This window comes from Chiloscyllium plagiosum, chromosome 18, assembly GCF_004010195.1.
Source record: "Chiloscyllium plagiosum isolate BGI_BamShark_2017 chromosome 18, ASM401019v2, whole genome shotgun sequence".
NCBI classification, from domain to species: Eukaryota; Metazoa; Chordata; class Chondrichthyes; order Orectolobiformes; family Hemiscylliidae; genus Chiloscyllium; species Chiloscyllium plagiosum.
The window spans coordinates 33,739,679-33,752,530 of record NC_057727.1 but is presented as its reverse complement, the minus strand read 5'-3'; the positions used below and the strand labels follow the sequence as shown (position 1 = coordinate 33,752,530).

Here is a 12,852-nt window from a genome sequence, read left to right as displayed (position 1 = left end):
CTTTATTCGATATTGGATACCTTAGGGGCTTTTACAGGTAAAATGAGTTATGTAATGTAACACTCATGTCCACTCACAAGAGAGAGAATATGGATTGGTGTTTGAGATAAACTCTGAAGGATAAGTCCATGCTAACACACTTGGACCATTTGAGAAGTCATGAAGCTATGAGACACTGAAGAAAAAAGAAGAATAAAGACAACTGGAGATTTAAAGATACTTAGGATGAAATGTAAAAATGTGTGCAAGGAGTGAATTCATTACAGAAAGCAAAACAATGATCAGGAGATTTATTTTTATTTTTGTTCTATAACATGCATATTTAAAATTATTCCTGTACATTAACTGGATGTAATCAAATGGAAGAAGTTCAAAAAAAAATTATTTTCATTCCTCGTTTCAACAAACTTGTACTCTAAGGTACAGCATTATTTACTCATGTACCTAAATAATGCAAATGTCAGTCAGGGAGCTTAAACACTTGCTAGCATCTGCAACATATATTGAATTATAAGGCTGAACATAAATTTTTCAAAGAAATCTCATTCATAAATCCTGACCTTGTGAAAAATAACCAATTACGTCCCCATCAGATTATTCCGGTAAGCAAGCTGATTTTCTTCAAATAGTCTATTGGATATCTTTTCCAGTTATACCTTTGCCTTATTCACAAATCTGCAATAAACAGGATAGTTAACAATAGGAAGGCTGGGTTCTTCACTTCTGTGGCCCCTGACCATTCATTTATGCTACATCATTTTAATATTTTCAATCAGAAAAGTTCTAAAATTAAAGGATATTAATCATTTTATTAAATTAGCACTTAGGCTGAGAAAGATAAACAATAAATAAACAAAGAACTGGAAATGCATTGTGTATAATTAGTAACTTAGTACAACTTAGCAAACCCGGGATAAGCAAGACAAATTTTCAAAATACAAACCTTTCCCAATTCACGCAAAAAGATATTGGCTCTAGAAAGTCACTCCATAGGATACAATCTTTTCCATGATGTATATTCTTATAGACTGTAAGTGTACCCACCCATTGTACCACATTCAAAAGCAACATGCTTATGACAGAGAGTCAGAGGAAGAAGGAAGAAACTACTTTTTCTGACAGTTCTACTTTCATTCCTTGGTCACAGAGATGAAAAGATATTACAGAACTCAGTTTTAGAAAGCAATGCTAATATTAACATATTTCCAAAGTTTTCAGGAAAAGTTAGTTTTTTATGGAAAAACTGTTTACTTAAAATATTCATGAACAAAAGCATTTCAATCTCAGTTAAACATTTTAGTATTCCCAGTAAACTATAACACTTCCCATTTGACTTAGAACATCCTCATACTTATTGATCTTTCCTGCAGATTTCAGTACCATGAACTGAATTCCCGTCAACATCAGTTGCTGAAATGGACCACAATGAGGGCTGCTGTTCTAACCTGTTTTGAGGTGCAACGCTCATAGTCATAATCCAAGAATTCAAGAGTTAGTGCAATTTGCCAAATAATTGTAGACAAATTCAGCTGAGGCATTATTCCTTTCTCAACACTCATGGGATTCCAGCATTTGACTGCTAAAACAATTAAACTTGTTTCTACAATTTAAATGTGATTGTTGATCATGGGAATATTGGTGCATCACAAATGTTTTACATATATTTATTATAATAGCAATAGAATTCACAGAATTCATAAGTCATTGGTAGAATAAAGAAATGATAACCACGATACCTTACTCATCACCGAAAACAGCTTTCGCCAATTTGTTTAAAGATCTACAGTCATCTCAGTTGAGCCAAATAGCACAAGGGTAGGGAAAAGTCTAAACAATGAACTAACGCAGATTTGTGGATAAAGTAGCACCTTACTTCTTGGTAATATTCTTCACATAAATATTTACTTGTAAGATTAAAATTTACTATGAAAGACTCCTACTTCTGAAGGTGTATCCTAAGTGAACATTTTTATTGTTCGATTCACTGACTTCATGAAATCTGTTTGCCCAGGGCTGGTTTATTTATAAAATACTAAACTGAACCAATGTGTTAAACCTCAAATAAATAACAAAGTTTGTGTAATGTATTAGTTATTTCCCAGCTTATCGTATGTTAAAGCAGATATTATGCAACATTGTGTTCACGATGTTTATTACTGTAGTGAAGTTTAGCAATTGTTTCAGAGGAAATTTTATAATACATTGTTACAAACAAATAGCCACTCAAATGCAAATTCCTATCAAAATGACATTAAAATATCCATTAAACAGTATTGATAGCAACTGTACCTTCCCTTCAACATCATTGTTGAAAAAGTTACTACTAACCACAAAAGCTTTGAAACCACCTTCTACAGATTTAAATAACCAAGCAATCAAAAAAATTTCTAAATTACATATTTAATAAATTATGCTAATGATTTGTGAATTTTATGAAACTGGTCTTGAACTGAAAAATGGGAAATATTGCATTGCTATTTGCATCAAATGGTGAAATATAGACTGCCAAAATGAAGATCAAACGAGTGTGGGAAATCTGGCAAAGAACAGCATTTTTCTGAGATTTATGTTCCTTTTTATATACCGCATGCATATAGTTTCTGGCAATACTCTGTGTCTTTCAAAATTGTGTTTATGTGTTTTGAAAGCACTACCAAATATTAATGCTCTTAACAGATGAAATTGCGGCATCAACATTCATTCAAGTCATTTTGCTTCCTGGGGAATTACTACAGCATTACATTTTATTTGCAATCCAAAGCAATACAGTTTCCATTTATAAATGTTAGGCTAACTTCTTATTGCTTTCTGATCTTGTGTTTTGCAGGGAAGCTGAAAACTCCAGGATAATTTTAGCACTTTTACGGGGCCGCTCCATCACCACAGAATGGCCACAGTTTTCCAAGAGATCCACTCTACAGCCAGGAATATTATCAGCAAGGACTCCAGCTCCTGAAACATCCAGTACCTAGGGACAGGAAGAACATGGAACAGGAATCTTTAGATCCCAGCAGGAGAGCCGTATAGTGAAATGAGCACATTGGTTGAATGACTCCTGATGATGAAATTACCAGCAGCATTCTACTTTTTGTCCTTATCAGGCAAATTATTTTTTTAAATAAAGAAGTAAACTTCATTTTTAGTTGATGCAAAGATCACGAGACAATACAAACATCTCCATCTCTCATTGCCTAAATGTGGCAACATGTAACTACATAATTTCACATTATGCTGTCCCTTTCATCCTGAAGAAGGGCTCATGCCCGAAAAGTCGATTCTACTGCTCCTTGGATGCTGCCTGACCTGCTGCGCTTTTCCAGCAACACATTTTCAGCCTTTCATCACGCAGGTTGGTCAACTATCCATATGGTCATTTTGTGACATTTAGTCTCTCCAAGAGTTTCATATTGATTTGCATGTTTTAGACCATTTTAATCACTTTGCACAGGGCCTTTTTATCTGTCAAAAAATGATTTGCTTTTTCTCACAAGAATTCTCTGTGGTGCACTCATGAGGGTGTAGAAGGATGGGTTAGTAAATTTGCGGAAAACACTAAGGTCAGTATAGTTTTGGACAGTGCAGAAGGATGTTGCAGGATACAGAGGGACATGGATAAGCTGCATAGCTGGGCTGAGAGTTGGCAAATGGAGCTTAATGCAGAAAAGTGTGAGGTGATTCACTTTGGAAGGAGTAACAGGAATGCAGAGTAATTGGGAAAATGGTATTCTGGATAATGTAGATAAGGAGAGAGATCTCAGCATCCAGGTACAAAGTTCCTTGAAAGTTGTCACCCACATTGATAGGGCTGTTAAGAAGGCATACAGTATGTTAGCTTTTATTAGTAGAGAGATTGAGTTTCGGAACCATGAGCTCATGCTGCAGCTATACAAAACTCTGGTGCAGATGCACTTGGAGTATTGTGTGCAGTTCTGGTCACCGCATTATAGGAAGGATGTGGAAGCTTTGGAAAGGGTAGAGGAGATTTATTAGGATATTGCCAGGTATGGAGGGAAGGTCTTATGAGGAAGGGTTGAGGGATTTGAGGCTGTTTTCGTTAGAGAGAAGGTTGAAAGGTGACTTAATTGAGACATATAAGATAATCAGAGGGTTGGATAGGTTGGACGGTAGTCACATCCTTTTCCTAGGATGATGATGGCTAGCACGAGGAGTAATAGCTTCAAATTGGGGGGTGATAGATATAGGACAGATGTCAGATGTAGTTTCTTTACTCAGAGTAGTAGGGGCATGGAATGCACTGTTTGCAACAGTTGTAGATTCACCAACTTTACAGGCATTTAAATAGTCATTGGATAGGCATATGGATGAGAATGGAATCGTGCAGGTTAGATGGGCTTCAGATTGGTTTCATAGGTCGGCGCACAGACCGAGGGCCGAAGGGCCTGTACTGCGCTGTAATGTTCTATGTTCTATCTGCTTCCTTAACCTGCTAGTTTGTACTGCTTTCAGGTTAAATGTCACATGGACCAGTATTTTTTATTATCCAAGAAAAATACAGTTGAGCCTTTTAAAACTAATGCAAACTTTTCAGTTCTTTACAAACATTCTTCAAAAGGATACTGACTTTCAAACTAAATTACAATTTTTCCTTCCTGTACTGCTTTTTGGTCAAAAACTCACACTAAATTCCAATTTAGATTCATTTAATAATGAATTGCAACAGATCTGATTCTCAAACATTTACATAAGAATTGAAATCCTAAATATGTAACTAATTTTACTTTCAAACTAATGATGGACCAATGACTCTTAATTGATCCTGTCAGAGATGTGTACTTCACCTACATTGTCTTGGATCATAATAATACTATGAGCACTCAGCTGCAAATCAGAGAAATGTTGCTATGTATAGAATTCCATCCTGCAGGAATCCTTTTATTCAGGAGAGCAGGAGAGAAAAATTGGAGGGAAGTAATAATTTATTTATTACTTATGTCATGGTTGAGTTCAGAATTATGTTCATCATCATAATATTGTCTGAGGATGGTATTATGAAATGATGTCAGCTTTGGTTCTGTGGTAACAACATCACCTCTAGAGTCATAAAGCTAATTTTAGTCCAATTACCAGACACAGTATATAGTCTAGAATATTTAATTGCAGTACTGAACAAGTCTGCTGTTTAAGATGGATGTAAAAGTTCACTGGCATTATTTGAATAAAAGAAGAGCCCTCCCACTATTCTGGCCAACATTTGTTTCCCAGTCAATTTTACTAAACGGGTTGACTGGTTTTCTATCTCATTGCAGTTTCTGAAACCTAGCCATGCACCAACTGGCAGCCATGCTTCACTTTCAAACATCCCATGGTTGTGAAAACTACTGTTCAAGTGATTTCCTTCTTTTAATAAAAAGAGTGCCAATAACTTTTGCATTTAGATTAAAGTTATGAATACAAATATCTGAACATTGAGTTTCAGCGTGTTGTTAGGCCAGTAATATAACGCCGAAGTAATCCGAACATCATAATTATTTATTTACCTGGTCCTGCTTTCCCCAAATGACCTGGGTTGGAGCTCTGATGAATTTCATGTTTTCCTGCAAAGTGTGTCTTGAGTTTTCTCCAACTATTTCCAGAAACACTGTCAATTGTCATAGGAGATAGAATTGAAAAAAAAACCCACAAAATTAAAGTCTTAACTATGAGATGTTTAAGCTTAGTATTATAAAGGGTTTTGACAAGAGTCAACTTTTAAAGTATATTTCACTTCTTTCGATGAGGAGGTCGGTTACAAATATGAATGATTGACACAAAAAACAAAAGTCCACAGTTTGACTGAATAGCAGTGAGATTAACAGGGCTCGCTGTTATTTATGCAAATAATATAGCAACTTCAGGTGAGGGGCAGATTGATGGTTAAAAGAAGAAATACAAAGTTTGCTTTTTGGAGATGCACTGATGTACTGTTAGTTTGCAAAAACACTACATCACAGTCTGGCTTATTAAAATGCTTTCAATGGCATGAAATTGCTGTATTTGCATAACAGTTGCAAACTAAACTTGCCGCAGCAAATTAGAATAGGCTGGTTTAATGTTATGTAAAGGAAACATTTTTACAGCCATATAATATGCTTCAATACCAGACTGATTCCTGGCATGGCAGGACTGACATTTAGTATTATATTTGTTGGGGTTCAGAAGAGTGAGGAAGGATCTCACTGGAACCTTTAAAATACGTATTCGATTAGACAGGGTAGATGCAAGAATGATGTTTCAAATGGTGGGAAAGTTCAGAACCAGGGATTCGAGTTTAAGAATGGAATATAATGTGGGACAACGCAGAAAAATGTTACACAGAAGAAATGGGGATCCTTGTAATGAATCACAAGAAGCTGGAATCCAGGTTCAGAAGGGAATAGAGAAGGCACATTGACTGTTGCCTTTTTTTCCCCCAATGACACATGTTAAACTAACAGGCCTAAACGTAACTACTTTTTGTCTCCCTCTCTTTGAATAAAAGATATTACATGGGCAGTTTTCAAATCCCCTTGGACTTTTCCAGAATCTAAAGATTCTTGAAAGATTACTACTGGTACATGTTTGTTGCTGCTTCCTTTAAAATTCTGGCAGAGACTTGTTGGAATTTAGTCCCCTTAGTTTTCCTAGTAATTTTTTCCTCTACTGAATATTATTGTACTTATTTCTGCACTGCCTCCAACCTTTAACTCCTTGAATATTTCACATTTGTGAAATGGTATTAGCATCCTCTGTCTTGAAGTATTCAATCAATTCCTCTGTCGTTTTCTGGTTTTTCATTGTTATTGCCTCAGCCTCTTTCTCTGGTGGCCTATGTTCACTTCGGTCTCTCTCTACCTTGTTATATATTTCAAAGAGGTTCTTCCTGTCCGTTTTGATATAACTTGCTAGTTTGCCCTTATAGTTTATCTTCTCCCTTCTTCTTAATAAGGAATTCCAGGTTTGTAAGGCAGTAATAATGAAAGAACAAGAAATATATGTCAAAATGAAGATGGTGTATGTTTGGGAACAGTACTTGAAAGTGATAATGTTCCTGTGCAACTGCTGTCCTTGTTTGACAGTCATGGATTTGGGAGGTTAAGGTTGTAGCCTTCAATGAAAAGTAGAACACGCTGGGGTTTGTTCTGAGTGGCTGGACCAATATTGTTCATTTTTATGCTCCTGATAGTTGAAAGTTACATCTAACAAATAAGAGATAAAAGATTGAATAAAGTAAGACCAAGGAATAGACTTGCAGCAAAAGAGTGAAAGAAACAAATACAGCAGAGTAAAGATGGTTTATTTACCAGAAACTGTAGCTATTCGTGAATTTTTGTACTGCGATTTCCGTGATATTTGACCTTTCTCCAATTACTAATTCAGCATTTTTCTAAACTTTTACCATGTCAAATCTACAGCCCTATTCATCACAAAAGGCATACATGGGAGTATAAATTAAATGACACATCTTTAATCTAGCCTTGCTTTGAAAAAGTAAATACATACCTTTGTCAGCAACAAGGTGAGTGCGTTCTCCACACAATGACCACCAGATGGAGTAAGTGTATAAACTGCAAGGTGTTAAGTTTGACTCCCAGTGTTTGCTGTTCTAATAATCTTAGCTGGGATAGAATGTAGACACTACGGCTGGTTTTAATAAACCCAGGTTGGACAAGAGAAAAATAAGTCACTGTTTTGCTTCCTCATGATTACTAAGAAATGATGCATAGCAAATGGAGGCAAGGACAGAATAAGTCTGTGTTGTGCTTTCCCATTTAGTTTAATTGCAGAACACAATAACACGTTGAGTGATGTACATTAATGTAACATGAAGTTTAACACAAAAATGTAAAAAATAGCACAGAAAATAATTGTGGCATTTTAGATTGAATAAACAAAACATTTCAACGTATCATTAATTTGTTTAAAGTGAGAAAAGTCAGTACTTAAAAGGTTAATTTGACATTTTCAGACTTAATTCCAATCAAAATCTTGCTCTAATTTTAGTGAGAGCTTACTATTTTTACTATTGAATCCAGATGTTGTTGGCTTTATGCCTTATCTTCACAATATAAGTTTGTGAAAACAAAAACCACCAACAACCTAAACAGAATTATTTGAAAATCAGTAGGATGTTATAGTACCAGCACCAACGTCAAAATGACCCACTTTTTCTTGATACTGACCCATTTTCTTAACCTAGAAATCTTTTTGTGACAATTTTTACAGGAACTTCAGATCATTAAAAAGATGCATCAATGAAAAGAAAGGTTGTAATAACAGTCAATACAGTTGTGATGATTAGCACTTATAACCAGCAGACACTACCAATGTGCTCAGCAAACCATAGCTGAACATGAACCACAGGCATGAATAGAAGGGACAAAAGGACAGGGTATTAAAGAAAATATTGAAGATCAAAAGAACTAAGCATCTTGTCATCCATGAGTAATAATCTTGAGAGAAAGGATTGTGAAAAAGTAGTACTCAAGGTAAAAATTCACCAAAGTTCATTTAAACAAGATTATAATTACTGGCACTAATGGGTGATAAGGAGACCTTTAAAGGAAGTAAGTGAGAGCATTGCAGGTGACCTCACTATATTCTTCATTCAGAAGCCATTCCTACAGATTACCCAGAAATTATAGACCAATTAGTCTCCCATCCACTGTTGGGAAATTATTAGAAATTTTAGTTAAGTTTAGGGTGACTGAACACAATGCACTTTTGTTATCTGATCAGAACAATTCTGTATGGATATTTCAAGGGAAGGTCATGTTTGACAAATATGGCAACAACATTTTTTGAAGCAGTGACCAAAATAATGGTCAGGAGAATATCTAAGGACATTAATCATATGAACCTCCATAAGGCAGCTGGTAATGTCCCCCAAGAGATATGGTGAGCTGAAGGTGAAACTCATGGAATTGAAGGCAAATTATCGACCAGGTTCCAAAATCTGCTGACTGGAAAGAGATAAGAGTTGGACTTATAGACTGATATGCTAATTAACAGAATGTTGCCTGGATGGCTGTTTAGTGATGCCAAGGTATGGATGCAATTCCTGCACTGGCTGAAGTTACCATGAAGCACTCGCTTTCTCAACCTCTCCTCTCATTTGATGTGCACTGACCCTCCATTTAAACCAGTACCAGTTGTCTCTGATGGGACAGCACTCCTACGGTCTGATAAGGCTATGATGACTTTACCTTTATTTGGTGCCGAGAAAGAAATTAAGTGGGACCACAACTAATACCTTATATAACATCTGACGTGGCAGGATAAAAACCCATACATCCAAGCTGATGATAGAAAAATAGATGACATAAGCAGAATAGATGGAAGTGTCACATTACAAAGAGAGATATTGGTAGATTTAGTGAAAGGGCAAAACTGTGACAATGGATTTAAGTATATGCAAATATAAGGAAATCCATAGTGGAAGCACGAAATACCATGACAGTCTATGCACATAAATCATTAAAACATCATGAGCAGACACAAAAATAAATAAGAAGATTCATGTAATGTTGGTTTCTACATCTAATAGATAGAAGTCATGCTTTGGATATCAAAACCCTTGTAAAGGAACATCTGGAGAACTGGGAGTTTTGAGCATGATATCTTATAATACCTTGCAGAGAGTGAATTTATCACCATGACAGCTGGACTCTCAGGATTAAATCACAAGGGGGAGATTACATAAAATAAGATTGCATTTCTTGGAATTTAAAAGGTTAGGGGTTGATTAGATCAAAGTTTTGAACACATTATGGGGAACAGATAGAAGAGAAAGACCTACTTCCAGTAATTGGGAGTGTAGGATCAAAGGGCCCGGTTAATAATTAGAGCTGAACTTTTGAGTGAGAAAATGGGAAATGTGCTGTGGGTAGACACACAACGCTAATCTCTTTGTGATGTTAATATATGGACATGAATCTTTGCAATGATATGGAGGAATATTTATAGGGTTGGCATCACCAAATTCTGTTTTCCAAGCATCACAAACTATCCAATGTGTAATGAATACCTACGTTTTTAAACTTAGAGGACGGTTTTCTCCACTGGAATTAATGGAACATTAGTATTTTTATGTTGTTTTTTCAGCTTTTTCATATAAATTGTTTCACAGAAATTACTTCATAGAATGATTGTATGTTTAATGAAACCAGAAATTAGAACAGACGCGAAATGCTACATGATGCTGTCAGATGTGATGAAGATAAAAATCACACAACACCAGGAGAGAGTTAGAGTGTGAGAGAGAGAGAGAGAGAGAGAGAGACATACACCTCCAACACTCACAACCACATGCACACACTCTCACAGGCTTATATTTTGTCACACTCACTCACTCCCCTCCACATGTGCGTACACACACACGTCTATGGGGTGAATTTGCATTTGCAAAATTGTATTTGCAGAAATATTCTATTTTTGTTCAAAAAGCACACAATCTGCAGGCAGTCAATTCATATAACATTTTATAAATTCCGACTTTGGAAATAGAACCAGTCAGACTCAAGATTGAGATACAGACAGACTCTAACCTCATACCTTTAATACATTGTCTGAGCTGAGATGTCACTTTTTAAAAATAAAACCTTAAGTTATCTCAAGAATGTGACTTGAAAGAAGTTCTGGGATTTACATATTAATGAACCAAAACCTGCAACACATTCTAAAAGATGAAAGACTTAACAGTAATTTAGGTTTGTTCAGTATATCGTTTTAATTGCATGACACTGTGATCTTTTGCTATAAATTCTGTGTTTTATGATCCTGCCTCACCAGTTACCCGATGAAGGAGCAGCGCTCTGAATGTTAGTACTTCCAAATAAACCTGTTATGGTGTGATTTTTAACTTTGTCTACTCCAGTCCAATACCAGCCCCTCCACATCAGGTTTGATGAAGAATTGTGGGAGAAGTTTCACACAAAGCATTGACATTAGTATGAAGAGCTTGGGCCAAGAGAGTTTGTTTCTGTACTGTATATTCAATGTAGTTTTTTTGTAAAAATTGATTACACTTTTGGTTTATATATCGACATAAATCATTTTGAATCATATGGTAATTATTTTATTAACTTTATTGAACTGGGTAACTCTGGTATGTAATGTGATATAATTTGAATCCTTTCCAATTAAATGTTGAAGTGCGGTGTTGCTAAGTGTGCTACCTGTTACAAGTTATAATGAAGATGTGAATGCCTGTTCATATGGACAACGGTGCACTATGACTCCAATCACCAAAATCAGGGTTGGGACCAGAGTCCTAACTCATTCCTTATGATCTTATTATAATATCTCCTAAACAAAACTGTCCAGGATCCCACCTTCTACATTAATCTTTAACAATTGCAGATTAAAAAGGACTAATTTATGGTAAAGAGAGAAAAGTATATTAAATAAAATGGTCTTACATTCACGATAAAAGTCATTGTGAGGCAGTCGAACATCCACAAGGCCCTGAAGAATCTAAGAAAGTCAAAAGGTATAATCATATTTGATAGTATATACATTCCATAGTTACGTGTCATTCTAGTGAGGATTCAATTTATATACAATTTTACATTTAACTGTTAGTAAATACATGTCCAAGACCTATCAAACCTGTTCCACCATTCGATACAATCAGTGTTTTAATGCCATTTTCCTGTCTGCTCTCCATAACACTGTTTCCACAAGACACAAAAACACCTGACTGTTGCAAAATTAAATATCTTTAGAGATGGACCATCCACAATCCTCGAAGGGGAAAGAATTTCAATGATCCATTACCCTTTGAGGGAAGTAGCCTCTCATCTCCATCCTAAGTGCCTGATTTGTTATTCTGAAATTGTGTGCCTGCATCTTAGATTCTCCAGCCGTGGAAAATAACATTGCAATATGTATCCTGTCCAACCCCTTTATAATCTTGAATGTTTCAGTGTAATCATGTCTCATTCTCCTCAACTTCAGGGAGTATAATGCATTATATTACAGTGTAGAGATTGCATACACTGGCCATTATTTATGTTGATCGTGTGACAGGAATGAATCCCCACCAATCACAGCCCTTTATGATTGGGCTCAGTTGGACACCTCAGACAACCTGATTGGATGGCAACATGTAAATTCCAGTAGTGGAGAGATCTAAGATGTGAACAGTCTCCAGATTCCAAATCTTGGATCAGCTAAGTACAGGGGATCCCGTGATGGGACAGGGATATATAAACTAATTTGGCAGGGACTTGGCTGGGAATGAGCCAGGATGGAGAGACCAGGATTGATGCAGAGGCCAGGATGACAGGAAGCTTCCCAGGTGTATAGCTCTGAGATAAGGGAGCCCTTGAGGGAGACATTCCCTTATCAGCCCAAGGCCCAAGCATGGTGACCTATTGGGCCTCCCCCCTTGAACTCCTTCTGTAGCTTCAAAATTGAGGGAAGTGACCTCTAAATAAAGGGCCTCAATTCAGGGCGATGTGGTGGGGGTGAGGGGGGGGGGGGGGGGGGGGGGTGCTGTGCCAGGCTTCACCTGTCCCACGTAAACATTGTTGACAGGACAATGCAGATGGGGTAGGTATGGGAAGAACATCAGGGAATATTACAGGATCTCCCACCTCACAAACCTGCCAAGCAGGAGACGGTTATACTCTGCCCTATATTCCTTTGAGTCTAGAAGAATATAAGATCTCAGTGAAACATTGAAGATTATAAAACAGGTTGACAGAACACACACTTCTATGTTATTCTCCCTGGCTGGGGAATCAGACATAGTTTCGGAATAACAAGTCAATCATTTAGGATGGAGGGGATAAGAAAATACTTCACTTAAAGGGTCATGATCAATGAAATTCTCTCCCCTCCCCTCCCCACCAAGGACTATGGATGCTCCAC

The 12,852-nt window shown here is 36.5% G+C and overlaps 1 protein-coding gene across 3 annotated transcripts in view; it reads right to left on the bottom strand.

Annotated features, from left to right (window-relative positions):
• Nucleotides 1–284: 284 nt before the first annotated feature.
• LOC122559033 (monoacylglycerol lipase abhd6-A-like) overlaps nucleotides 285–12,852 on the bottom strand; it is a 75,823-nt gene continuing 63,255 nt past the window's right edge. For all 3 annotated transcript variants that reach the window (XM_043708182.1, XM_043708184.1, XM_043708181.1), the window contains exons 7-9: nucleotides 11,397–11,451; nucleotides 5,499–5,599; nucleotides 285–2,968 (exon numbers count right to left, since the gene is read on the bottom strand). In XM_043708182.1, coding sequence (XP_043564117.1) covers nucleotides 2,786–2,968; nucleotides 5,499–5,599; nucleotides 11,397–11,451 — 339 coding nt within the window. In that variant the 3' untranslated portion in view covers nucleotides 285–2,785. The remainder of the gene's footprint in view (nucleotides 2,969–5,498; nucleotides 5,600–11,396; nucleotides 11,452–12,852) is intronic.